This window comes from Scyliorhinus canicula, chromosome 25 (assembly GCF_902713615.1).
Source record: "Scyliorhinus canicula chromosome 25, sScyCan1.1, whole genome shotgun sequence".
Lineage (NCBI taxonomy): Eukaryota > Metazoa > Chordata > Chondrichthyes > Carcharhiniformes > Scyliorhinidae > Scyliorhinus > Scyliorhinus canicula.
This window is the reverse complement of record NC_052170.1, coordinates 785,169-811,948: the sequence shown is the minus strand read 5'-3', so window position 1 is coordinate 811,948 and position 26,780 is coordinate 785,169. Positions and strand designations below refer to the sequence as shown.

General features: G+C 47.1%; 1 protein-coding gene across 5 annotated transcripts in view; it reads left to right on the top strand.

The window, feature by feature from the left end:
• Positions 1-26,495, top strand: part of LOC119957214 (LIM domain-containing protein A-like) — a 49,897-nt gene extending 23,402 nt beyond the window's left edge. For 3 of the 5 annotated variants that reach the window (XM_038785041.1, XM_038785040.1, XM_038785037.1), the window contains 5 exons: positions 5,092-5,187; positions 13,613-13,780; positions 19,316-19,398; positions 22,802-22,831; positions 26,361-26,495. In XM_038785041.1, coding sequence (XP_038640969.1) covers positions 5,092-5,187; positions 13,613-13,780; positions 19,316-19,398; positions 22,802-22,825 — 371 coding nt within the window. In that variant the 3' untranslated portion in view covers positions 22,826-22,831; positions 26,361-26,495. Of the gene's footprint in view, positions 1-5,091; positions 5,188-13,612; positions 13,800-19,315; positions 19,399-22,801; positions 22,832-26,360 lie in introns of all 5 variants that reach the window. The other 2 variants (XR_005458766.1, XM_038785039.1) reach the window with 2 other exon arrangements.
• Positions 26,496-26,780: the final 285 nt, after the last annotated feature.

Here is a 26,780-nt window from a genome sequence, read left to right as displayed (position 1 = left end):
GGTTCCCAGCCTATCACCTCGTTGTGGGTGGATGCTGGTGGGATTTCGACCCAGCCGTAGCCCAACCTTCCCACCTATGGGACAACAGTGAGAGACAGATCGGACTGGCAGTGGAAAAGTGTTTAATGGTGCATTTTTACAGATTTGGTGCCATTCCCCTTTTTACAGGTTGTTCAAGTACACCCATGCCAACTTAAGTGTTATCTAACTTTCTGATTGTCCGTGGTTTCCTGCTCCTTCTAGATGCTCCACCCAGATTGCGCATCAGAATGGAGACAACCTGCTGCTTGTCTCGCCTTCTGCCGTATGATGCCCTTGGCAGCGATCACTGGAGGGCAATGGCCTGGCTGGGCCCACCCAACGGTCGGGTGTCACGGCTGACGATATGTCAGTCTGTTCTGCCCATCAAATGCGTCCGTATCAGGAGGGTGGGATTCAGAAGGGCTGCAGTGTTCCAGTGTCGCTCCTGCAGGAGGCCCCACGATAGGTCCCATTCTTTCCTCCTTCCTCGGGGCGCTCGCTGGCCCCCGGCTCCTCTATGCAATGGAGGGACAGTGAGAGTGAGCTCCAGAGGTCTCAACATCATCTGGAGCTGCCAGTCCTGGAGACCCACCCTTGTCCGCACCATGGTGCTCTGGGACTGGGATCTGGTATGGTACCAGGGCACCACGGCGGCACAGTGGTTAGCACTGTTGCGTAAAAGCGCCAGAGACCCGGGTTCCATTCCCGTCTTGGGTCACTGTCTGTGCGGCGTCTGCACGTTCTCCCTGTGTCTGTGTGGGTTTCCTCCGGGTGCTCCGGTTTCCTCCCACAAGTCCCGAAAGACATGCGTGTTAGGTGAATTGGACATTCTGAATTTTCCCTCCATGTACCCGACAGGCGCCGGAGTGTGGCAACTAGGGGATTTTCACAGTAACTATTGCAGTGCTAATGTTAGCCTCCTTGTGAGGTGAGCTGTGTCCGTTATTGCCTCGGTCATTTCCGTTTGGTCAGTAAACCTCCCAGGCCAGTGTTCTCGATGCCCTCAGTCACAACCCTTTCTCCCAAGCTCTGGAGCACCGCATCTGGATCTGGGACATATCCACCTGTGGCAGCTCCCTCGTATTGTGCACATCAGCCACGGACAGCACAGTGTGCCCCAAGCCTTGGACGTCCTGACTCATGGCTCTTACCCCTTGTTCTAGGCTTTCCACTGCAGACACCACCCTTTCATTGTTGTGCTGGGTGCTACACATCTCCTGCACCTGAAGGCGATTGGACTTCTCCAGTTGAACTTGCAGGCGCTGGTTCTGAATCCACACCAGTGATGGCATCATCTTTTCCATATGCGCAACATCTTTCTTGGGGGCAGCTGTTCCCTGGGATCAGGCAGCCTTCCAACCGTCCAATCCCTGCCCTCACCTGATGTCCACATCAGAGGGTGACCCACCGAGGTGTTAGTCTCTCTGCTGGTGGATGGTGCTGGTGAAAGGAATGCTGTGAAGTTGGTGTCTTCTGTTCCGATGGGAATCTTGGAAGACAAAGGACATGGAGTCAGCTGTTGGGAAGGACAGGGCTGTGGGAGACTCTCTTGAGATAGGACATCAGGATAAAGTTGCATTGGTCTCTCACTTTGGCGCAAGCAGTATGTCAGTCACAGCTCATTCCTCGGCCTCCCCTGAAAGCCCTTTCTTCAAAGGAGTTGTGGAACTGTATGAGCTGCTGGAAGGAGGTCGTTCATCTTCTTCCTGCATTGCATGCCGGTCCTCTTGGTGAGGCTGCCAGCTGGTTGGGAAAGAGGGTGTCCGTCCTCCCCTCAACACCCTGTGGATGTCCACATCAAGGAAGTGCGGTTTAGCACACTGGGCTAAATCGCTGGCTTTTAAAGCAGACCGAGGCAGGCCAGCAGCACGGTTCAATTTCCGTATCAGCCTCCCCGAACAGCTGCCGGAATGTGGCGACTAGGGGCTTTTCACAGTAACTTCATTGAAGCCTACTTGTGACAATAAGCGATTTTCATTTTCATTTACAGGTTTTTAGCAGTTATCTTCTTGATGGGATGAGAGTCTGGGACGAATGGAGCGCCGAAAAACTGCTGCAGCTTGTCAGCCTCTCAATGGGATTCCCGACCCCAGCGAATCACACACCTGGGGAATCGGGACTTGGGTAGGAGCGCGTGGGCAGCACGCTAGTCTATTTACAGAGGTGGAATTGCGTCTCCCCAGTACGCCAAGAGGCAGCATGAACGTGTTTTGATTCTCCGCTGGCGGGAGCACTTAAACGCTGGAACTGAGAATCCTGTCCATTATGTACAATTTTGGTCTCTTTACTTAAGGAGGGATTTACTTGCATTACAAGCACTTGAGAGAAGGTTCATTGGGCTGATTTAGGGAATGAAGATGTTGTCTTATGAGAAACATTGAGCAGCCTTTACTCATTGGAGTCCAGAAGAATGAGACATTATTGAAACATTCAAGATTCTGAGGTTGGAAAGGGTGACAGGGTAGATGCTGAGAACAATTTCCTCTCATAGGGGAATCTAGAACTAGGGGACATTGTTTGATAATATGAGGTCTCCCATTTCAGATGGAGTTGAAGAGGAGTCTCTTCTCTCAGAGGGTCATTAGTTATTGGAGTTCTCTTCCACAGAGTGCAGTGAAGACAGGAGAGTATATTCAAGGCTGAGTTAGACGGGTGTTTAATTGAAACGGGAGTCAGTCACTGGTTATGGGGGAAAGACAGGAGTGGATTCAACGGCCACAATCAGATCAGCCATGATGGGCCAAATGGCCTACCCCTGTTGCTACTCTTGTGAGGTTATGAAACCTGCAACCTCGTTTCTCAGAGTACCACCAACTGAGCTACAGGAATAATCTGGATAAATTATACAGATATATAGCTGTACAAATTATACAGATTGCAGTACGGTGGCACAGTGGTTAGCGCTGCTGCCTCACATCTCCAGGGTTCCGGGTTCAATTCCGGCCACGGGTCACTCATTGTGTGGAGTCTGCACGTTCTTCCCGTGTCTGCGTGGGTTTCCTCCGGGTGCTCCGGTTTCCTCCCACAGTCCAAAAATGTGTAGGTTAGATGGATTGGTCACGCTAAATTGCCCTAAGTGACCAAAAAGGTTAGCTGGGGTTACTGGGTACGGGGATAGGGTGGAGGTGTGGGCCTAGGTAGGGTGCTCTTTCCAAGGACCGGTGCAGAAGTGATGGGCTCAATGGCCTCCTTCTGCATTGTAAATTCTATGCATCAATTACAGAAGTAAGGAAGGATGATATCCTGGAAGGATCTTCAAATCAGGCCAAATGGGTAGAAATAAAAAACACAAAAGGAACAAACACGCTGTTGGTGTGCACTATAGGCCGCCAGAGAGGGACAGATAGAGAGTCAAATATGTATTTAAATTTCAGAAATGAAGGAATAATAAAGAAGTAGGGGATTTTAATTATCTAAATATTAATTGGACTAGTTTTGGAGTACAAGGGAGAGAGGAAGTAAAATTAATATTTTTTAAAATTTAGAATTTCCAACTGAGGGTCAATTTTTAGGGGCAGCACATTGGCAGCGTAGTTAGCACTGCTGCCTCATGGTACGGAGGTCCCAGGTTCGATCCCGGCTCTGGGTCACTGTCCGTGTGGAGTTTGTACATTCTCCCCGTGTCTACGTGGGTTTCGCCCCCACAACCCAAAGATATGCAGGGTAGGTAATTTGGCCACACTAAATTTAAAAACAAAAGGGTCAATTTAGCGTGACCAATCCACTTATCCTGCACATCTTTGGGTTGTGGGAATGAGACCCACGCAGACACGGGGAGAATGTGCAAACTCCACATGGACAATGGCCCAGGCCGGGATCGATCCCGTGTCCTCAGCGCCGCAGTCAAAGTGCTAACCACTGCGCCACCATGCAACCTGTGGGAAGTAAAATTCTTAAATTGAATTCAGGAGAACTTTTTTATCCCAATAAAGGAGGGGGCAATTCTAGACCTCATTCAGAAATGAGCTCTGAAGGGCATCACGGTGGCCTAGTGGTTAGCACAGCTGCCTCACGGCGCTGAGGTCCCAGGTTCGATCCCGGCTCTGGGTCACTGTCCGTGTGGAGTTTACACATTCTCCCCGTGTCTGCGTGGGTTTCGCCCCCACAACCCAAAAATGTGCAGAGTAGGTGGATTGGCCACCTGATTTCCAATTGACCCTTAATTGGAAAAAATAATTGGGTACTCTAAATTTAAAAAAAAAAAGAAATGAGCTCTGAGAGTTGGAAAACGAGAATTTTGGAGATAGCGACCATAATTCAGTGAGATTAGATCCAGGACTATGGGCCAAGCACTGGAAAATGGGTTAGTGTAGTCAGATCTTTGTTGACCGGCATGGACACGATGGGTTGAATGGCCACCTTCTGTGCTGGAACCATCCAAGAGTAACTCATCTCCTGACTCCCCAAAGCCTGTCCACCATGTACAAGATACAAGTCAAGATTGTGATAGAAACTCCCCACTTGCCTAGATGAGCGCAGCTCCAACACTCAAGAAGCTCGACACCATCCAGGACAAAGCAGCCCCGCTTGATTGCTCCCTCTTCTGGTTACTCTGTTGCAAAGCACAGTAGTGGACGAGAGTGCGACCCGTTATCATACTAGGCTATCTCCTGATCCTACAAATGGTGTCTACACTATCAGATGCATTTTGTTTTTCCTTATTTTCTACCTCCCGCTCCATGGCATTCTTTGGTTTTCTTTCCTGTTTCCATCTTCCTCTTTGACTTCAAACATTTACACTGACATCTATCTGCACTGGTCAGACCGATGGAATTATCCATCTCCACAAACCGTATTTACGCCATTCCTTGAGGCAACTTAAATGAAAGTTAAAGAATTGTGTCCCAGACAGCTATTTGTGCCACAGGTACCAAAGATAATCCAGCTCACTGTCAGCACAAACATCAATCCAGACTGTCGCGATCTTCCATTCTGATTGCCCCAGTGCACTGAGGAATACAATAACCTTAGGGTAGTGTCATGGTGTGCAATTTGTGAGAGAAGATTGATCTCTTACCTTGATACATGTGACAAATCCTGATGGTACAGTTATCAAATATTCTATTTCAGATCCTACCTTTCGAAATGACTGGAACGAAAATCATGGAAGAAGCCAGGATATGAACAGAATGCCACATTATGAGTCATTTGAAAAGACGTTTGAAGGTGTGAGAAATAATTACAGTCAAAAGTAATCACTCACCATACCAGAAGAGAAAGAAGTTCCAACTTTGAGAGTTGTTTGATGGTTGTGGAGAATGGAAATATGCTGTACAAAGCGCACAGGAATCCCTCCTTATTAGTTTTGCTATTTCGGGTAGGATCAATTTATTTAGTATAACTTTCTAATGTCGCACCTTCTTTCCCCAACCAGCCCAGTTCTGTCCATGCCCCCAGTTTGAAGCTTATTGGGTGAACAAATTGCATTGAAGGCATTATTGATGGTAGCAGACTCTTGATTCATGTATTTGATTCTATTGGTTATGGTATTAGACCACAGACCGTACAACCATACCGGTAAAACCAATGTGTTGCATAATGAATATTGGCTTTGTGCATAACGTGCTTGTGAGGGCTTGTCAGCGTTAATCAATTCAATCTAATAAGAATTTACATTTATACAGTGCACCTTAGGAGGTCTTGTGGCACAATGTATAGCGTCCCTTCCTCTGAACCAGAAGCTCCGGGTTCAAATCCCACACCAGGACTTTTTGGCCAAATTGTGTATCAGTTTGTAAATCCTTTCAGAATATGCTCACGGCAGGCGGTAAGAGTGGGAGCGATTCCTGGTCAGCTATGTGGAGCGTCTACCATCGCTTTCCATTGCTACAACATGCATGTAACAGTATATATTGTCACAGCAACTCGGACTCCTTGAGTGAGGGAGGGGGGGGGGGTGGTGGAATGGGCTAGACAGCCGGTGTGGGTCAGACCTGCCTTTGGACAGAGAACACAAGGAGGAGTAGAAGAACGCACTTTAACTAGTTACAAGCTTCACAAGAAAAGACATGAACGACAACACAGGAAATTAAAGAGTTTTGGGAAGAGCAAGAGCAAAGCTATGGTCAAAGAATTAAAAGGAAAAGGGTCTTGAATTTACATACTAATGCCTTTCACAACCTCAGGATGCCCCAAGCACCTGAGCCACTGGAGACCAACTCGATAGGGACAGCAGATTTCCTGCCCATTTGGTGAAGCAGATGCGTTTTTACAACAATCCAGTAGTTTAATCGTCACCATTACTTAAACCAGCTTTTGTTTCATTTGACTTAATGAACAGAATTTAAATCCCCCAGCTCCCTTGATGCATCTCTGCTTCATTAGACCAGGGGTGGGGATTTCCAGCCCATTCACCTAACCACTAGGCTCCCCTACACTTTCTGTTGGGAAAATGACCATTACCTGGCACTTGAGTGGCTCAAGTGTTGCTTGCCACTTACTTCAAGCTGCCATGCTGTCCAGCCTCTGCTGATTTGTTAGCAGTGTGCCGCTGACTCAGATCAGCCTGGGGGCTCCAGCTCGCTGTGTTTCACACGGGGGTTCATTTATTGTGGGAAGATCGTGGGAAGTTCCGCGCCACCTGTGTCAAGGGGAATTACACCACTCCCAAAATGATTCTTCATCATTTTTCGGGAACATTCCACCCATCAATTTTTTTAATGTATTATTTGCAACGTAATTTTAAAGAAGCCTTTGCCACCCAGAACAAACTTTGTCACCGTGGTCTAGAGGGTGTTCATTGCCAGCTTGAAATTCCAGCAAGTAGGATAGGGTTTTGAAATCAATAGTCAGGACAGTCTGCAGAATATTTCAATTCTTCACAGCAGCATTTTACATTTCTAGTTGAAAAAAAAAGAAAATCGCTTATTGTCACGAGTAGGCTTCAATGAAGTTACTGTGAAAAGCCCCTAGTCGCCACATTCCGGCGCCTGTTCGGGGAGGCTGGTACGGGAATTGAACCATGCTGCTGGCCTGCCTTGGTCTGCTTTAAAAGCCAGCGATTGAGCCATGTCACGTGCCAGTGGAATGAGCAACAAACATAATAATAATCTTTATTGTCACAAGTAGGCTTACATTAACACTGCAATGAAGTTACTGTGAAAATCCCCCAGTCGCCACACTCCGGCGCCTGTTCGGGTACACAGAGGGAGAATTCAGAATGTCCAATTCACCTAACAGCACGTCTTTCGGGACTTGTGGGAGGAAACCGGAGCACCCGGAGGAAACCCACGCAGACACGGAGAATGTGCAGACTCCACACAGACAGTGAGCCAAGCCAGGAATCAATCCTGGGACCCTGGTGCTGTGAAGTAACAGATTTTAGTTTAGACGGGCAGCATGGTCGGCGCAGGCTTGGAGGGCCAAAGGGCCTGTTCCTGGGCTGTACTTTTCTTTGTTCTTTGCTACCCACTGTGCTGCATATATAAATACTACTGACACAGGGCTACCAGCAAAATAAAATGCATTAATAGAAAAAGAGAGTATGATATAATAACCATTACAGCAACATGCTTGCAACGCTGAAACCTGACTATTTAACATTTTGGAAGGAGAGGAAGAAAGGAATAGGACATGGTGTAGCCCTTTTAGTAAAGATCAGTGCAGTGGTGAGAAATGATCTGGGTTCAGAGAATCAAAATTGTGAATCAATTGTGTGGAGATGAGAAATAACAAAAGAAATCAGTCACTGGTTGAAGTGGTTTATAGGCCCCCAACAGTAGCTACACTGTCGGGCAAATTATAAATCAAGAAGTAATGGGGGCTGCAATCACTGTGGGAGATTTTATTCTTAATGTAGACCCAGAACAGTCAAATCTGCACTGGTAGCCTGGATGATGAGATCAGAGAGTGAATTTGGTACAGTTTCTTCGCAGAATACATTCTGGAATCAATCAAGGTACAGGCTATTTTCAACTTTGAAATACGTAATGAGCCAGGATTAATTAATTAATGACCATATTGTAAGGGATTGGCTTGGTATCAGTAATCATAAGATAATAAAATGTCACATACAATTGAGGTTTAGAAATGTGGGACTGAAATTAATGTCTTAAACTTAAATATAGCAATAGAGTATGAAGAAACTTGGCTGAAGTAGAATCATAAAATCGGTTAAAACGTTAAGGGGAGAAAAGCAGTGTCAGACATTGAAAGAGATATTTCATAATTCTCAGGGAAAGCGGCACAGGGACACAGTAGAGGGTGGCATGGGGGTACAGTGGAGGGCAGCATGGGGGCACAGCGGAGGGTGGCATGGGGCACAGTGGAGGGCAGCATGGGGGCACAGTGGAGGGCAGCATGGGGGCACAGCGGAGGGTGGCATGGGGCACAGTGGAGGGCAGCATGGGGGCACAGTGGAGGGCAGCATGGGGGCACAGTGGAGGGCAGCATGGGGGCACAGTGGAAGGCGGCACGGGGGCACTGGAGGGCGGCACAGGGGCACAGCAGAGGGCAGGACAGGGGCACAGTGGAGGGTGGCACGGGGGCACCTTAGAGGGTGGCACAGGGGCACAGTGGAGGGCAGCAGGGGGCACCATGGAGGGCAGCACGGGGCACCATGGAGGGCAGCATGGGGGCACCATGGAGGGTGGCACGGGGGCACTATGGAGGCCGAATGGGGCACAGTGGTTAGCACTGTTGCCTCACTGAACCCAAGCACCAGAGACCTGGGTTCGATTCCGATCTTGGGCCACTGTCTGTGTGGAGTTAGCACATTCACCCTGTCTGCATTGGTTTCGTCCGGGTGCTCCGGTTTCTTCCTACAGTCCAAAGATGTGCAAGTTAGGTGGATTTGCCATGATAAACTGCTCCTTAGTGTCCAATGGTTAGGTGGGATTACGGCAATATGATGGGGCAGTGGATCTTGGAGGGCTGCTCTTCAGAGGGTCGGTGCAGAATCGATGGGCTGAATGGCCTCCTGCACTGTAGGGATTCTATGACTTGCGGACTGCTTCATTATCTGAGGAGTTGCAAATGAATCTGAGCACTGTCCGTTCATCAGCTACTTCTGGCTTTCTGATGGAGGAAAGGAAGGAGAGGAGATGAAGCGATTGGTTGAGTCTGAGTAGACCAGCAGCATTGTGGGTTGAGATGATTGGCCTCAAACAGCAATCGCCATCTTTGTGCTCAGTATAACTCCAGCCAGTGGAGGGTTTTCCACCTATTCAGTTTCACAGGGATTCCTTGATGCTACTAACGGATCAAACGCTGACATGATGTCAATGACAGTTCCTCTCACCTCACCTCTGCAATTCAGCTCTTTTCTTCATATTTGGATCAAAATTGTAATGAGACAAAAGCAAAATACAGCAGGTGCTGGAAAGATGAAGTTGAAAATGCTGGAAATACTCAGCAGGTCAGGAAGCCTCTGAGAAGGGAGAAGGAGAGGGGCGGATTCTCAGTACAGGTCGCGGGGTTCCCGATGTGACAGAAAATGGAGCTTTGTGCAAAGAATCCGTTCTGATGCTCCGGTCCCCCGCCAGCGATAGGAGGAGCTATATACCCCGCACCAACAGGACCATCCACATCGGTCATTTGAACCCATTTTCATCTGACTAACAGGCTGGAAGCCCGATTCTCCACACCCCTATGATGCTCTAGGCCTTTCAACCAGGATTCACGCGGGCATGGATTGGTGCAAGTATTTTCAAGCGTGGCCCTGATGTGGTGGGCCCCGCTCTGGGTCAAGAGGGTAAGTATTTAACGTTGGTATCTCCAAAGTGCATCAGAGGCCCCCTTCTTCCCACAAATGAAATCCTGCTTACCCCAGTCCCACAGTCACCCCCTTATCAGAGTTCCCATGTCAGACTCCACACCAGAGACCCCCATCTCAGAGACCCCCATCTCAGAGACCCCCACCTCAGAGACCCCCACATCAGAGACCCCCATATCAGAGACCCCCATCTCAGAGACCCCCATCCCAGAGACCCCCATCTCAGAGACCCGCATATCAGGTGCAGAGTTCAGCCAGTTCCTTTGTGCCATTTCATCTTTATGATTTAAAAAATCCAACCTCGCACATGGGGGTGGTTGTGAAGGGCTATAGCAACAAAATGCTTGTTTTACTCAGTGCTGGATACTCCTGGGAGATGCTACTGCAGAATACTGTCAGCCTCATGGGGCTTTTAGAGTGTTTTTAATGTGGTATTTACAGGTCAGTTACAGCAGTGTAGTCTTTTCACTTGGCGTCAACTGCAGGTTAATAACTGACTCTCGGATCTTATCCTCAAAAGGAATTTTTCACCCGCTGCTTCTCTTCCAAAATCTGAAACTTCTCCTCATTTGCCAGTACTTCCCTGCATCGAACACACAAGGGCTCAGCATCCTTATTTACATTGGCACAATTGACAAAACCATAAATCAAGAAATTATCTTTATTCTGCTTTGTTCCTGAGTTAAATGTCTTTTTTGTAGGATGTTAACCAGAGGGCCTGGATCTCTGTAAAGAGTTAACACTGGCACTGTTCTCCCTAGACTCTCCTAGCAGCTCTCTCCAGCAAATTCATTTGGGAGATCCGGTCCAGTAGATCCACTGTCTATTTTTGTCTCTGACCGTTTCTTCCTTGTAACAAAACGATCTACCTTCACAGTCCTCTTGTCTTGCTTGCCAGCAGCTTGAAAGTAGAAGGGAGTGCTCCTCCGTGATTTGGCACCAAAAGCACGTACATACAGGGTGCTTGATGTCACGTGCACATGCAGGGCACGCCATTTGCTCATTGCTGCTGCTCTTGGTCAGAAGACTGAACACAGCCTCATTTCTTCTCATTTAAAACGTGGCAGGGTGGCACGGTTGCTCAGTGGTTAGCACTGCTGCCTCATGGCACCGAGGATCCGGTTCGAACCCGGCCACAGGTCATTGTCCGCGTGGAGTTTGCACATTTCCCCTGCCCCCGTGTCTGCATGGGTCTTACCCCCAAAACTCAGAAATGTGCAGGGTAGATGGATTTGCCATGCTAAATTGTCCTTAATTGGAAAAAACTGTGAGTACTCTAAAAAAAATTTTAATATTAAAAATATAAAAGGTGGCCGTGGCCCATCCGTGGGTCACAAGCCGCGCTTTGAAAAACCCTGGTCTATAATATAAGCCTATACCCATAGCTGGAAATTGTACATGGAACCTTGTGCCACAAACTCAGTCCTGGAATTCTCCCACAGCATGTAAAGGTACCAAATACTTACCCTTTTGTAAAAACCCTTCCCGTTTATTTCCTTTGTTCCTATTTCTTTTATGTTATTTATTATTTTGGTCCGTGGACCCAAATCGGAAGGTGCTTTTAAGCAGAAGACTGAAAGTTGAAGCAGCTTGCTTGTTAGGACATTGTATTCCCATGTTTTGCTGTTGGAAAGGAGAAGTCAGACTCCTCACCACCAAGTGGATCTTGGAAACCAGTATGGAGGAAGTTGGATGGATTGGTTACCTGGCAACCGGTGGGATGGCCAGCATCAGTGTTCTGCCTGACAACATCCAGTGATTGGTTCCTGCGTGATGCTTTCTGAGCGAGCTTGGCAGATGCGTTCAGACCTTTGAAGAGAAAGTTACGGGCAGCACGGTGGCATAGTGGTTAGTACTGTTGCCTCAGAGGGCAGCATGGTAGCGCAGTGGGTTAGCCCTGCGGCCTCACGGCGCCGAGGTCCCAGGTTCAATCCCAGCTCTGGGTCACTGTCCGTGTGGAGTTTGCACATTCTCCCCGTGTCTGCGTGGGTTTCGCCCCCACAAGCCAAAGATGTGCAGGGTAGGTGGATTGGCCACGCTAAATTGCCCCTTAATTGGAAAAAATGAATTAGGTACTCTAAATATATATTTTTTAAAATACTGCTGCCTCAGAGCTCCAGGGACTCGGATTCGATTTTGGCCTTGGGTCATTGTGTGGAGTTTGCATGTTCACCCGTGTTTGCGTGGGTTTCCTGGGTTACGGGGATAGGTTGGAGGTGTGGGCTTAAGTAGGGTGCTCTTTCCAACGACTGGTGCTGACTCGATAGGCTGAATGGCCTCCTTCTTCAATGTAAATTCTGTGATCTCGCTCTCGCTGGATTACTTGAGCTTTATTGTTCTGAAAGCAGTGAGTGTCTGGCACATCCTTTGCTGTAAACCTGAAATGATGCTGTGTCTGCCGAGAATGTAGACAACCTTGCCAGAGAAAACCATCTCAAACCTAGAAGGAAGAAGTACCAAAACAAAAACCTGAACTTCAGAAAGATATTGACTGGAAATCATCCCAGTGCATCAAAGATCCTTATCCTTTTATTTTAATAGTTTATTTGTATTTCCACCACTCTTTCCCCGCTGTGTGTGTGTGTGTGTGTGTGTGTGGTGTGTGTGTGTGTGTGTGTGTGTGTAGGCAGGATTTGGAAAGGGGGTAGGAAAGGAGTCTCGCTTTTGCCCTGGTTAAGTTTGTAGCCTGAGAAGGTTCCAAACTCTTTCAGTATTTGCAGTATTGCCTTCAGTCCCTCCTGTGGCTTCGAGACATGGAGGAGCAGGCTCCGGTGGGTTAATAGTGTGTCAGCTGCTTACTGGATGCTGCTGAGAAATTTCTGCGGGGTTGGATTTTCCGCCTCTCACGCAGCGTGTTTCAAGGTGGTGGAGGTGGTCTGCCATTGGCCGGCGGCAGCCTCTCCTGGTCCCGCTGTTCTCAACAGGGTTTATAGACCATTGCCACCGGGATTGCGGCCGGGGTTTCGGCAACAATTGGCTGGGAAATTCCGGCCATGATGTGATATGGCTGAAGGAATATGAAACTACATTACCTGTGTATCTGTCTGTGTTTGGCCTGTGTGTCTGCCCTTGTGTGTGTCTATTTCTGTGTGTGTGTTCCATTTATGCTCTGTGCGCCTGTGTTCTGTGTGTGTGTTACTGTGTATGTGTTTGTTCTGTGTGTGTATTCCATTTGTGTTCTGTGCACGTATGTTCTGGTGTGTATGTGTGCCTGTGTTTTGTGTGCATGTCCTGTGTATATGTGTGTGTGTGTTTCTGTGTATGTGTGTGTATGTATTTCTGTGTATGTGTTTGTTCTGTGTGTGTGTGTATTTCTGTGTATGTTCTGTATGTGTGTGTATTTCTGTGGTGCGTCTGTGTGTACAGAGATTGTGAGGGGGAAGCCACTGTTATTTGCTACAAGTCAGTTCCCAATATTATATGCAGAATGCTTGTAAAATGACCAGTTATGTCATGGAACAGGACATTCCTTATATAAAAAAGATTTGTTTTATATTTAAAGCATTGTTACATTTTATCAAATGGTTCCCAAATTCAAAATTATATGTATATCTTTTTCCAGTTCTTGACTTTTCTCAATGTAGGTCAGAGGTACCAATCTCAAGTGTACGCACACATATTCACATACCCAGAAGGAAAAGCATAAATGCTGGAATACAGAACAGGTCAGGCAGCATCTGTGGAGAGAATAGATGTCCATCTCTCTCTCTCTTTGCTCACGTGCTGCCTCACCCACTCACTGATTTCAGCATTTTGTATTTCAGATTTCAACCACCAGCAGATTTTTTGCTTTCTATCCATATTCAGATACGGGTTTCATGTTGTCCACTATTCATGTTTAATCGTTGTTCAAACAAATTTTCCCTTTTTTGTTTGCAGACTTAGAAGATGAAAGGTACAAGCAGGCTAATAAACACCACAAAACTGGTCATCAACACGAACACAAGCATGAACAAGAACATAACCATGAGCACCAACGTGGGCCTGTCATTGAGCACAATAATTATTGGATAATCGGGCAAAAACGCTTCAGAATGATTGTTATCAGTGAGTAGTGAAGTGGCTGGTAACTATGAAAACCTCATACAGCTCCACCAGCGCTCAGTATGTTTATATAAAAAAATAGCTGATTGTTACACCACAGAAAGGTTCCAAAGTTTAATTTTCATTTGGATGTTGTCCCTCAGTATTAAGTAAGGCAGGGGCTCCATTGTGACTGAATCAGCGCAAGCATTCTCACAGCACCAACAAGCAAATTAAACATTTTTGCAGGCAGTTCGTGCCTGCCTCTTTTTAAAAATTAATAATAATCTTTATTATTGTCAGAAGTAGGCTTACATTAACAGTGCAATGAAGTTACTGTTAAAAAACCCTAGTCGCCACATTCCGGCACCTGTTCGGGTACACAGAGGGAGAATTCAGAATGTCCAATTCACCTGACAGCACTGTGGAGATATGCATCACTGTAAATACACAAGGGGTTAATGTAGATACACTAAGACTAAGTAAACACTAGAGGGAGCACCAGAGGCATCATGACATGGAGACATACAGCTAATGAACACATAGAATAGGACACGACCAATGGGCAGTCAAGACACACCCAGAGGTGACACTACCACAAGGGGCCAACCAATATATAAGGACAGGGCACACATACTCTTTCTCTTTCCACAGGCGACACTCAGAGAGATGGACAGGGGCAGATCAGGAAGCATCACACCCACCGCATGGCTTAGAGCAGACTGGTTAGTTAGACTGAATTACTATAGCAAGATTAGCAGGAGAGTCGAACTCAAGTAGGAGAATTGTTAACTGTTCAATAAATGTGTTAAACCTATCTCCAAGTCGGAACCTTCCTTTGTCAGGAGCATACATCAAGAAAGCAGCTTATGCTACATGAAGAAGCATAACACAACATGAACTAAGACTAAGTAAACACCAGAGGGAGCACCAGAGACATCATGACATGCAGACATACAGCTAATGAACACATAGAATAGGACACGACGCAACAAGGAGGAAATGGGAGGACGACCTGGGGATGGAGATCGGGTGGGGACTCTGGAGCGAAGCACTGCATAGGGTCAACTCCACCTCCACGTGCGCAAGGCTCAGCCTGACGCAACTAAAAAGTGGTACATAGAGCCCACTTAACAAGAACCCGTATGTAGGTTCTTCCCGGAGGTGGAAGACAGATGTGAACGGTGCCAAAGAGGCCCGGCCAACCACGCCCACATGTTCTGGTCCTGCCCCAGACGCGTGGAGTACTGGACAGCCTTCTGCGAGGTAATGTCCAAAGTGGTGGGAGTGAGGGTGGATGAGCCATGCCCGATAGTGGCGGTCTTCGGGGTTTCAGAACAGCCAGATCTATTCCTGGGAGGAGGGGCGGATGCCCTTGCCTTTGCCTCCCTGATCGCCCGCCGTAGAACTCCTGTTTGCTGGCGTTCAGCAGCACCGCCCAGAGCTGCGGATTGGCTGTCCGACCTCTCGGAATCTCTCCAAATGGAGAAAATCAAATTTGCCATCCGAGGGTCGGACGACGGCTTCCCACAGAACGTGGGAGCCATTCATGCAACTGTTCCGGGACCTATTTGTGGCCAATGTACAAGAGGAAGAATAGTCGGGGGAAGGTAGCGGGAGGGGGGGGGGGGCTACAGGTTCGTTACGGGGGTTCGATGGCTAGCTAAGGCCCAAAACCAAGCTAAATAAACATGTTGAGGGGGGGGGGGGGGGGGGGGCGCAGTTACTACTACGAAGATGCTTACCTCTAAATATGTATGTTAATTTTTGCGTGTTTGTTTTTGTTTGTTTTTTTTTCTCTCTCCTAACAATTTGTAATTTGTTCAATATAAAATACGAAAACTGAATAAAAACATTTATAAAAAAAAAAAAAAAAAAAAAAAAGGACACGACCAATGGGCAGTCAAGACACCCAGAGGTGACACTACCACAAGGGGGCAACCCATATAAAAGGACATGGCACACATGCTCTTTCTCTTTCCATTGTTGAAGTGGTGATGTGCATCACCACAAGCACGTCTTTCGGGACTTGTGAGAGGAAACTGGAGCACCAGAGGAAACCCACGCAGACACGGGGAGAACGTGCAGACTCCGCACAGACAGTGACCCAGCGGGGAATCGAACCTGGGACCCTGGCGCTGTGAAGCTAACCACTGTGCTACCTCCATTACAGCCAATCCCCGAGGTCTGTTGCTGCAGATTACAACCCCCATTCTAGCCCAACTCCCCAACAGAGACTGGGCTGCCCACCCACCTTCCGTATGGAAATAACTCAGGGTTGGAGACCTTTCTGTGGAGGATTACTGACTGTACCAGCCTGCTGACATTGCACCCATGGGTAAATCTAACATAACGTCTATGACATATGAGGAGGAGCTGATGGAGTAAGTCCAAAAGGCAAGTGGAATTCTGAGTTTTATACCCAAGGGCATAATGCTGAACTTGTCCCAAACATTCATTGGCCTGCATTTGGCCTGCTGCATGCAATTCCGGGAATCCCCAGAGGAATTCCATGTTAGGGAGGATTTAGAGACGTGGAAAGGATAAACACGGATTCAGTGGAATCATACCTGGAATGAGAGGCTCTAGGTTAAGACTCACTGTGACACAAATGTAAGATTAGCAGGCCAAAGGGAAATAAGAATTTTCCTTCACAATCTGAAGATTGTGGGGCAACACGGTGGCACAGTGGTTAGCACAGTTGCTTCACAGCTCCAGGGTCCCGGGTTTGATTCCTGGCCTGGGTCACTGTCTGTGTGGAGTCTGCACGTTCTCCCCATGTCTATGTGGGTTTCCTCTGGGTGCTCCGGTTTCCTCCCACAGTCCAAAGATATGCAGGTTAGGTAGATTGGGCATGATAAATTGCCCCTTAGTGTCCAAAGGGATTGGGTGGTGTTGCTGGGTTACAGGGCTAGAGTGGAGGTGTGGGCTTAAGTGGGGTGCTCTTTCCAGGGTCTGGTGCAGATTTGATGGGCTGAATGGCCTCCTTCTGCACTGTAAATTCTCTGATTCTATCATTCTAAACATTAAACTCCTTTCAGAAACGCAGGTTGAGACTGGAATGGTGTCAATAGTATCGTACAATTATTTGTAAAGGAGGAATATGAAGGGACGCAGGAGAAAGACGGAAAAATTGAACTAGCGTTGACCACTCCAGTTGTTAAGCTAGTGCCAGCTATGACCCTGAGAACAAAAGTTTTTGCGGCTATAAACAGGCAGAACAAAAACTGCAAAATCAGAAGATGCTGAAGATAGAAAGTTGTCAGGAAACCTTTGTCATTCTTGTTCTCTGCTCCACAATTGGTGCCCAGACTGACATCAGCAAACTCAGCATCAACCACGGATTGAACCTTGCTGGTCTGTACGGTCAGTGCAACACCCTGGGCTGGATTTGATGGCCCTCCGGGGATGTGTTGGCAGTTCGGGGTGGGGAGGGTGGGGCTATAAAATCGGTCACCTGCCTGCGGTGCCATTCCGAGCTTCCTAACCACAGGAATTTTACAGACAGTTCTGGCTCCCCTAACATTGTCCTGGCTGAAATCAGCACAAAGTACAGATTGCTCCGTATCCTTCTGTTCCGAATGGCTGAGACTTTCGCCCGTTCCTAAAGCATTTAGTCTCCGGTCTTTCTCCTGTGTCCTTTCATATTCTTCCTTTGTACAATACTATTGACAACATTCCAGTCTCTATCTGCGTTTCTGAAAAGAATTTCATGTTCTCACAATCTTCAGTGTGAAAGAAAAATCCTGGGCGGGATTCTCTGATCCTGAGGCTAAGTGTTGACACCGTCGTAAACGCCGTCTCGTTTCCTGACGGCGTGAACATGGCCTCAGGATCAGCAATTCTGCCCCTACAGGGGGCTAGCACAGCATTGGAGCGACCCACGCCGCTCCAGCTGCTGATCCCGGCGGTAACTGGATGCCACGGGGTCCGCGCATGCACAGTGGCACCGGCCCCAACGCATGCATGCGCAGTGACTCCCTGCTCCGCGCCGGCGGGGGTGGGTGGGGGAATTAACAAACACAATCTCCCATAAATTCATAGCATGAGTGATGAAATTAGGCGTTCATTTCCCCATGCTGCAGCATGAATTTGATGTTACTCCTAAAAGCTGGTAAAGAAGTAGTGTTAAGAACAGGCACTTTGCAATTTTAACATGCAATGATTCTATCCCCTGGATTGCTGATGATTGTTAAAGTGGAGATTTGAAACTTTCCAACGCTCCTTTTTCCTTCTGAAGTGAGATGAAACTGAATCCTGTTGAAAGTGGAAGAGTTTGTCTCCTTTATATAGAGAACATACAGGAATATTCTCATCTGCTGTTAATGGGAAAGGATGGATACGTTTCCTATTAATATTCTTTTTCACAAAGCTGGTATCACCGAATCACAGAATAATACAGTGCAGAAGAGGCCTTTCGGCCCATCAAGTCTGCACCAGCCCTTGGAAAGATCACCCTACTTAAGCCCGCACCTCCACCCTATCCCCGGAATCCATTAACACCACCTAACCTTTTTGGACACTAAGGGGCACGTGGGGAAAAAAATGTCAGCTTGGCACTGCAAACCTGGCACCGTGGCAGACCCAGGGGCACTGCCAGGGTAGCCAGTGACCAGTGCAGTGCCAGGCTGGCACCCAGGTGGCACTTCCAGGTAGCCAGGTACCCAGTGGCACATGAACCAGATCGTGTCCAGCACCACGGGCCGGGAGCCTCGCACCCTGTTTGGTGCCCGGCACGAACCCCGTTTTGGGTTCTCCAGGAATAACGGGATGTGTACCAGGCACAATGCGAGTGGAGAATCACCCCAGAGATTAGAAAGAGATTTGTAAGAGCATGCACAATCCATTCACATAAAGTACATTTATATCTAGTTATTCACCTGATTTTCGGCAGTGTTTCATGCATACTCTTCACTATGCTCTATGACCTTTAGACAGTGTCTGTGGAGAGGAAACAGAGATAACGGGCTGGATTCTCCCACCCCGCCCGCCACAAGAATGCCATGGGCGAGATGCCAACAATGGAAACATCCATTGACTTCGGCAGGCGAACACGGCTGGAGAATCTCCCCCAATGTTTTGAGTTGAACATGTCTCTTCTTTGGAACTCTTCTTTGACTTGTAATGTTAAATCCTGTTTTTCTCTCCAAGGGTGCTGCCATAGCCGCTGGGTTTTTCCAGCACTTCCTGTTTTAATTTCAAATTTCCAGCATTTAGCTGTATTTTGCTTTTACTGGGTTATGAGGGGAGGATTAAAGTGTGGGCTTAAGTAGGGTGCTCTTTCCAAGGGCCGGTGCAGACTCGATGGGCTAAATGGCCTCCTCCTGCACTTTAAATTCTATGATATCAGAATAAGGGGATCAGTCTTGTTACACCATGGAGCATAGCACTTGTAGAGAATATAAAGTAATTTTAGTGAATCGAACATTACCTCTTTGGGAGTGTATTAAGTATTCAGGTATGAAGTTGCAAACTAACATGTTTGAGCGCCAACCAGATGCTATATACGTCAGTTTTAATTTCGGCTCTTGTAACTCATTTTCCTCCCTTTCTTTCCAGTTATTTTAGCTGTTATCGTGTGTTTTATTATAATACTGATTATTGGTCTGCTTCTTCAGCCGAAAAAGAATGTAAAAGAAATCGTAAGTATGACGCAGGCACATTGTACACACTCAAACATCACGTTAAGTGGGAATAGCTTTGGAAATGTCCTGATTTATAAGTTGCAAACATTGCCACAGCCCGAACAGAAATGCGAAAATATTACCGTACCTGATTGAGAGAGAAAATGACTGACGGTTTCAGAACTCTGCTGTGATACCCTGACCACGTCAGGCAGCACGGTAGCATGGTGGTTAGCATAAATGCTTCACAGCTCCAGGGTCCCAGGGTTCGATTCCCGGCTGGGTCACTGTCTGTGTGGAGTCACACACAGGGAGGATGTGCAGACTCCGCACAGACAGTGACCCAAGCCGGAATCGAACCTGGGATCCTGGAGCTGTGAAGCCATTGTGCTATCCACATGCTACCGTGCTGCCCCTCCCTTGGAGGAGGAATGTTGACCAGGACTCCAGTTCATCCTTGAATAATACCAGTCCTCCAAACCATCATTACCAACCATTCGAGCAGGCACATGGGATCTCTTGTGAAGGACTGCACCTCCAACACAACAGGGCGCCCTCAGCCAAGATTATGAACTCAAACTACGGAGGTAGAGTTTAAACCCATCATTTTCTGAACAAGGCAAGAATGTGGCAAATTTAATTAATCACCTTTTTTTCAGTTAATTTACCTTTTCCTATGCAAAAGCTATCCTTGTTTTCACTCCTTCATTGGATGTGGGAATCACTGACAAGGCCAGCATTTATTGTCCATCCTTAATTGCCTTTGAGAAGAAGGTGGTTGAAGACAATTGAATGGCCTTCTTGGACATTTCCGATGGCAGCTGCGAATCAACCACAGTGCTGTGGGTCTGGAGTCACATATTGGCCAGACCAGGTAAGGACCACAGATTTCTTTGTGAGTCCGAGAGGTTCTCCTGACAATCTGGGAGTTTTATTGTGACTCTTACTGATAACAGCCTTTATTCCAGATTGATTTAATTTAGAATCTGTTTACAGCACAGAAGGAGGCCATTCGGGCCCATCGTGTCTGCACCGGCTCCCAAAAGGCAACCCAGCCAGTCCCAGTCCCAGCCAGTCCCATCCCCAGCTAGTCCCGTTCCCCAGCCCCATCTCCTTAGCCTCTAAATTCATCACTTTCAAAGATAGATCCAGCTCTGTTTTGAAACCTCCTGTGGAATCCACCTCCACCACTCCCCCAGGCAGCACATTCCAAACCACAACAACTCTGAGTAAGATGTTTCTCTTCATCGCCCTCCGAGCTCTCTTGCTGACCATCTTGAATTGTGACCCCTAGTCACTGACTTACCAACTAGTGGAAACAGAATATCCTTCTGTACCCTGTCAAAATTGGTCAGAATTTGGGGGTAGCACGTGGCACAGTGGTTAGCGCTGCTGCCTCACAGCGCCGAGGCCCCAGGTTCAATCCCGCCTCTGGGTCACTCTCCGTGTGAAGTTTGCACATTCTCCCCGTGTTTACGTAGGTTTCGCCCCCACAACCCAAAGATGTGCAGGTTATGTGGATTGGCAACGCTAAATTGCCCCTTAATTGGAAAAAATTAATTGGGTATTCTAAATTTATTTTTTAAAATCTGTGCAGAATTGTGAACGATTTAGTAAGGTCGCCTCTTAATCTTCTCTGCTCCAAGGAGAACAAGCCCAATTTCTCCAATCTTTCCCTGTATCTAAAACTCCTCATTCCTGGTATCATTCTAGTAAATCTCCTCTGCTCTCTCTCCAGGGCTTTAACATCCTTCCTTAAATAAGATGCCCAGAACTGAACACAATACTCCAAATGTGGTCTGACCAATGGTTTGTAGAGGTTTTCTATTTTGTTTTAAATTTAGAGTACCCAATTAATTTTTCCAATTAAGGGGCAATTTAGCATGGCCAATCACCAAGCCTGCACACCTTTGGGTTGTGGGGGTGAGACCCACGCAAACACGGGGAGAATGTGCAAACTCCACACGGACAGTGACCCAGAGCCGGGATCAAACCTGGGACCTCGGCGCCATGAGGCAGCAGGGCTAACCCACTGCGCCACGATGCTGCCCTGTGATGGTATTTTAACGCCAAACCAACAGATTAATAGTCCAGCAACATAACCACTGTGCTATCACAGCTATATGACCAGTTGGTCTGCAGAGAGACATCTACAGCATCGGCCATTTCCTTCTCCCCTCATGTTCAGACTACATTCACTCTCTTGCTGAGTTGAGGTGCCATGGACAGACCTCACCAAAATGGTCGTTCTTCATATACAAACCCAGGCAACAGTGGTAGTAGATTCATAGAATCCCTAGAGTGCAGAAGGAGGCTATTTGTCCCATCGAGTCTACACCGACCCTCTGAGCAAGCATCCCACTAAGGCCCACTCTTACACCCTATTCTCATAACCCTACCTAACCTTTTGGACACTAAGGGGCAATTTAGCATGTCCAATCCACCGAACCGGCACATCTTTGGAGTGTGGGACGAAACTGGAGCACTCAGAGGAAACCCACGCAGACACAGGGAGAACATACAAACTCCACATAGATAGTCCCACCCAAGACCGGAATTGAACCCGGGTCAGTGGCACTGTGAGGCAGCAGTGCTGATTAACCACTGTGCCACCCTCTTGTATGAAATGAAATGAAAAATGAAAATCGCTTATTGTCACAAGTAGACTTCAATGAAATTACTGTGAAAAGCCTCTAGTCGCCACATTCCAGCACCTGTTCAGGGAGGCTGGTACGGGAATTGAACCGTGCTGCTGGCCTGCCTTGGTCTGCTTTAAAAGCCAGCGATGTAGCCCAGTGTGCTAAACCAGCCTCTAATTCAGGAAGCTGCAGGTTCAAATCCCACTGCAGAGACTTGAGCGCAAAATGTTGAATGACACTCCCAAAGCAGCACTGAGGAAATGTTCATTATCACCGTGTTGTTTGTGGAACCTTGCTATATACAAATTGGCAATCTCGTTTTGTACGTTATAAAAAAACAAATTGGGTACTCTAAATTTAAAAAAAAGTTCTTTGGGAACTCCTGGATTGTGAAAGGTTTTATATAAATATAAATTAATCTTTTTAAATATGGATGAGATTACAATGAAACCGCATGCTCTCCTCACCTAATAATAAAAGCACAGATAATAGCTGCTTTTGCAACAACTGAGGGAAACACATCATCTGTTTGTGCCACTTCTAGCTTCAGTAGCTGTTGAACATTTCACTTACTTTGAACTCAGACTAATTACTGTTTAATTAAGACATTAATTGGGGAGGAAAGTAAACTGTTTACACCTTTTCTAGACAAAACTTGTCTGTTCCATTAGTGCTGTTCATTCATTACATCAGCATCTAAGTGTAATTTAGTTTTCTGATTTGTGAAGTTTTATTTATAAATTTGCCTGTTCACTCTAATTAATATTTCTGTCACATTTTAGACGTGGCAAAAAGTGACAACATAAAATGAGGTGAGTGATCTGCAGGAGATATTTGCAAGCATTCCCTCCATTTCATGCCTGTCTGATTGCATGTGTATGGTCAAGTTGTTGACAAGCTAGATGTGTTTGACAGATTCTGTACTGTTCCCCTATTAGAAACCTCACACCATGGGCTTTTATATAACCTCCATTCCTGCTCTTGCCAATTAAATACAACTACAATGTTGTGCTAGAGCTGAGAGCTCAGATTCAAACCCTACGTCATATTCATCGCCAAACCATCCACTTTCATCTTGTACATACTGTCTATCTGAATTACCAACTATCCTGGGTAATGAATATGCAGATAGACAATGGGTGCGATTCAGCAGCCTCATCATGCCCGACTTGGTGTCGGGACGAGGCGTTGAAACTCCCGAGAGGCCTCTCGCGAGATTTACAATGCTCAGAACGTCGCAAAGCTTGACGGAGGCACAGTGGAACCTTGGCACTCCCGCTGGCACATGGGCATCTTGGCATGGCACCCTGGTACTTCTGGGGTGTCTGGGTGGCACTGCTAGCCCTGGCTGGGGCGATGCCAGGCTGGCAGTACCAAGGTGACCGGGTAACCAGGTTGGCACTGCTAGGGTCATGGCCTGAGGGGGCCATGCCCATGAAAGGGGGGTGTGGGATTATGAATAGTAGGGGGTTGAATGGGGGTATGAAAGGACCTCATGAAGGTGGGTGGGGGGGGGGAATCAAGGGATGGATCCTGAAAGGGGGTGGCCTGAACATATCAGAGCCCTCAGCAACCCCACAGCAGGGTGTCCTCACTTGGTTTGGGGGGGGGGGGATTGTCCATGTCTGCGTGGGGTGACATTCCCTGTGGGTGGGGGTGGGTGAGACCCTCAAGCGCGCTTGGCGATCAGGGCACCCTTTCTAAAATCTGAGCAGCCGGTTCTGCCGGCGAGTTCAGCTCTCCACTACTGAAAAATTCCTAAGTGTGAGCTAGACTGGGGAGAAAGGCCCCAAGGCACAAAAAATGGCTACGTGTGGGTGAACACCAGTGTGGATCGCATTTCAAAAACCGGCAAGAAACACCCCTCCACACTCGCCCAAAATGAGGTTTAGAAATTATCCAATTAAGGGTCAATTTAACCTGCCCAATCCACCTACCCTGCACATCTTTTTGGGTTGTGGGGGTGAGATCCACGCAGACACGGGAAGAATGAGCAAACTCCGCACGGACAGTGACCCGGGGCCGGGATCGAACCCGGATCCTCGGCACCATGAGGCAGCAGTGCTAACCCTGTGCCACCATGCCACCCCCTTAGAAATGTTTTGGTTGAATTGCGCCCAAACATGTAATCTCATGAAATGCTCACCTTTGACTTGCCTTTTCCAACATGATCCTTGTTGGAGGCCTCATGAGTTTCACTCAGTATAAACTCCAATTCCTCCAGAACTCTACTGCCCTTACCCTCTCCTTGATTAAACTCCACCTACCTATATCACCCAGTGTTTACTAACCTCCATTAACTTCCCTCCCCCAGCAATTTGAAGTTAATCCACCTTGAAAATAGATCCTAACATCTAACCCCATGTCCCACCTTTCTGCTCTACCCATTGGGATTCACTGTCCTTATCCTCAATTAGGAATATAGGAGCAGGAGTAGACCATTCAGCCCCTTGAACCTACTCCACCATTCAACTGGACCAAGGTTGATCATCCACCTCAATGCCATTTCCCCCACAATCCCCATATCACTATATGTCACTGATATCTAGAAATGTATCCATCTCTGTTTTACCATACTCAGTGATTGAGCATCCAAAGCCCACTTGAGGTAGAGAATTCCAAAGGTTCAGAATCTCTGGGGGAAGAGACTCCTCATCATCTTCGTTCTAAGTGGCTTACTCCTTATTCTGGGACTGAGTCCACTGGTTCTGGAGCCCCCAGTAGAGGAAGCTTCCTTTCTGCATCTGCTCTGTCTAGCCCCTTAAGAATTTTGTAAGTTTCAATGAGATCACCTCTCATTTGCTAAACTGTAGGGAATACCCATGCCCAGTCTCCTAAACCTCTCCTCATTGCCTCTGCATAGTCCCCGGGAGTTAGTCTGATGAAGCTTTGCTGCACGCTCTCAATGGCCAGTTTATCTGCCTTTATGTAAGAGGACTAAAACTACACAGTTCTCCAGATGCGTCTAATCATGGTTCTATCCTTTGAAGCAAGACCCTTTTACTTCATGTACTCCCATGTTTTGCAAAAAAAAAGGTTAACAGACCATTTGCTTTCCCAATTGGCGGCTGCACCTGCATATTAGCTTCCAGTGACTTAGAAACAAGGATACCCAGGTCTCTTTGGACATCAAAATTTCCCAGTCTCTGACCAGTTAAGAAATACTCAACACCTCCGTTCCTCCTACCCAAATTAATAGCTTCACATTTATTTACATTATATTCAATCTGCCATGTTCTTTCCCACCCATTTAGCCTGTCCAAATCCCCTTGAGGCCTCACAACACACATTCCCACCAAGTTTTGTGTCATCTGCAAGGTTGGAAATCATACATTTGGTTCCCACATCCAAATTGTTAATCTAGATTGTGAACAATTGGGGCTCAAGAACTGATCCTTGAGGTACCCCACTCGTCACACCCTGCCAATTTCATCAGATGTAACACAGTCCTCAACCTCCTCTCTCCCACAGCTTGTAACTCTCCTTTCTTTCTTACTTTTCCACCTTTTAAAAGCCTCCTTAAAATCCAACTATTGACTGAAGGTTCAGTGACCACCCCAACATTCCTAGTCCTCAAATCTAAGCCTTAGCTAACAAGCACTGTGCAATTTCTAGTCATGTTAAAATTGCAACATTGCCAATGTGGCTTCCCATACAGATATCTCCATTTGTCAGTAAGGGTTTAGATCTCCTCGGTTACTTAAGGAATTGATAATTGAACTACAGAGAGCAGCAGGTTCCATTCTTAGTTTGTGCATTGTTAACCGAGGGTAATAGTTGGAGTGCTACAATTTGTTTTGTTAACCCTAGGTTACGATGGTTAAAAGCAGCCATAGATTCTCTCCCCGTTGAATCCAGCCAGAAAATACATTTTTTTTAAAATAAATTTAGATTACCCAATTATTTTTTCCAATTAAGGGGCAATTTAGTGTGTCCAATCCACCTACTCTGCACATTTTTGGGTTGTGGGGGCGAAACCCACGCAGACACGGGGAGAATGTGTAAACTCCACACGGACAGTGACCCAGAGCCGGGATCGAACCTGGGACCTCAGCGCCGTGAGGCAGCTGTGCTAACCACTAGGCCACCTAGAAAATACCCAGCTAGAAAATATATGCCTGGATGTTGGGTGAGAACAGGATAAGTTTAACTGAGATGTTCCCTACCTGAGAATTGTCTGCCCAGATCAAATGTCCAGGTTGAAATGTGAGAAATGACCATTGGAATGAGGTGCCGGCGGTTCCCAGCCTCCAATAAACTGAACCTTTGTCAGGAGAGGAAAGGGAGAAAATTGACCCCCCAAAAAAATTCTAATGCTGATGTTCCATTTTACCTTCACAGGAATTTGAGCCTTGTCAGGATGGACACTCAATACTATCCCAGTAAGGACTGGCAGCATGGAAACTAACCATTTAATCAGTTAACAAAGTATATTTTGTTGGTGTGTAACTATAAACAGGAAGCTTTTCATATTCACTTTGTATTCAATCATTATTGGCTGAAGCATTTAGACCAGAGAATGTTACATTATTGAAACTAGAAAACTGATCTTGATATTTGGAAATAGATTTGTTGTTATGTAATAACCTTCAGGAGGACCACACGGATCGCTGGTTGATCTCCCCATGGGCTCTTAGAATATGGGTTCCCGTGGTGAGCGGGCACAGGCCTACCCAGCTGGGCCTCGTTAGAGGGACCTTTAAATATAGCTCGCAGACCCGGAGGGGCAGTTTCCCAATTGTCCCTGTCGCTGTCCTGAAG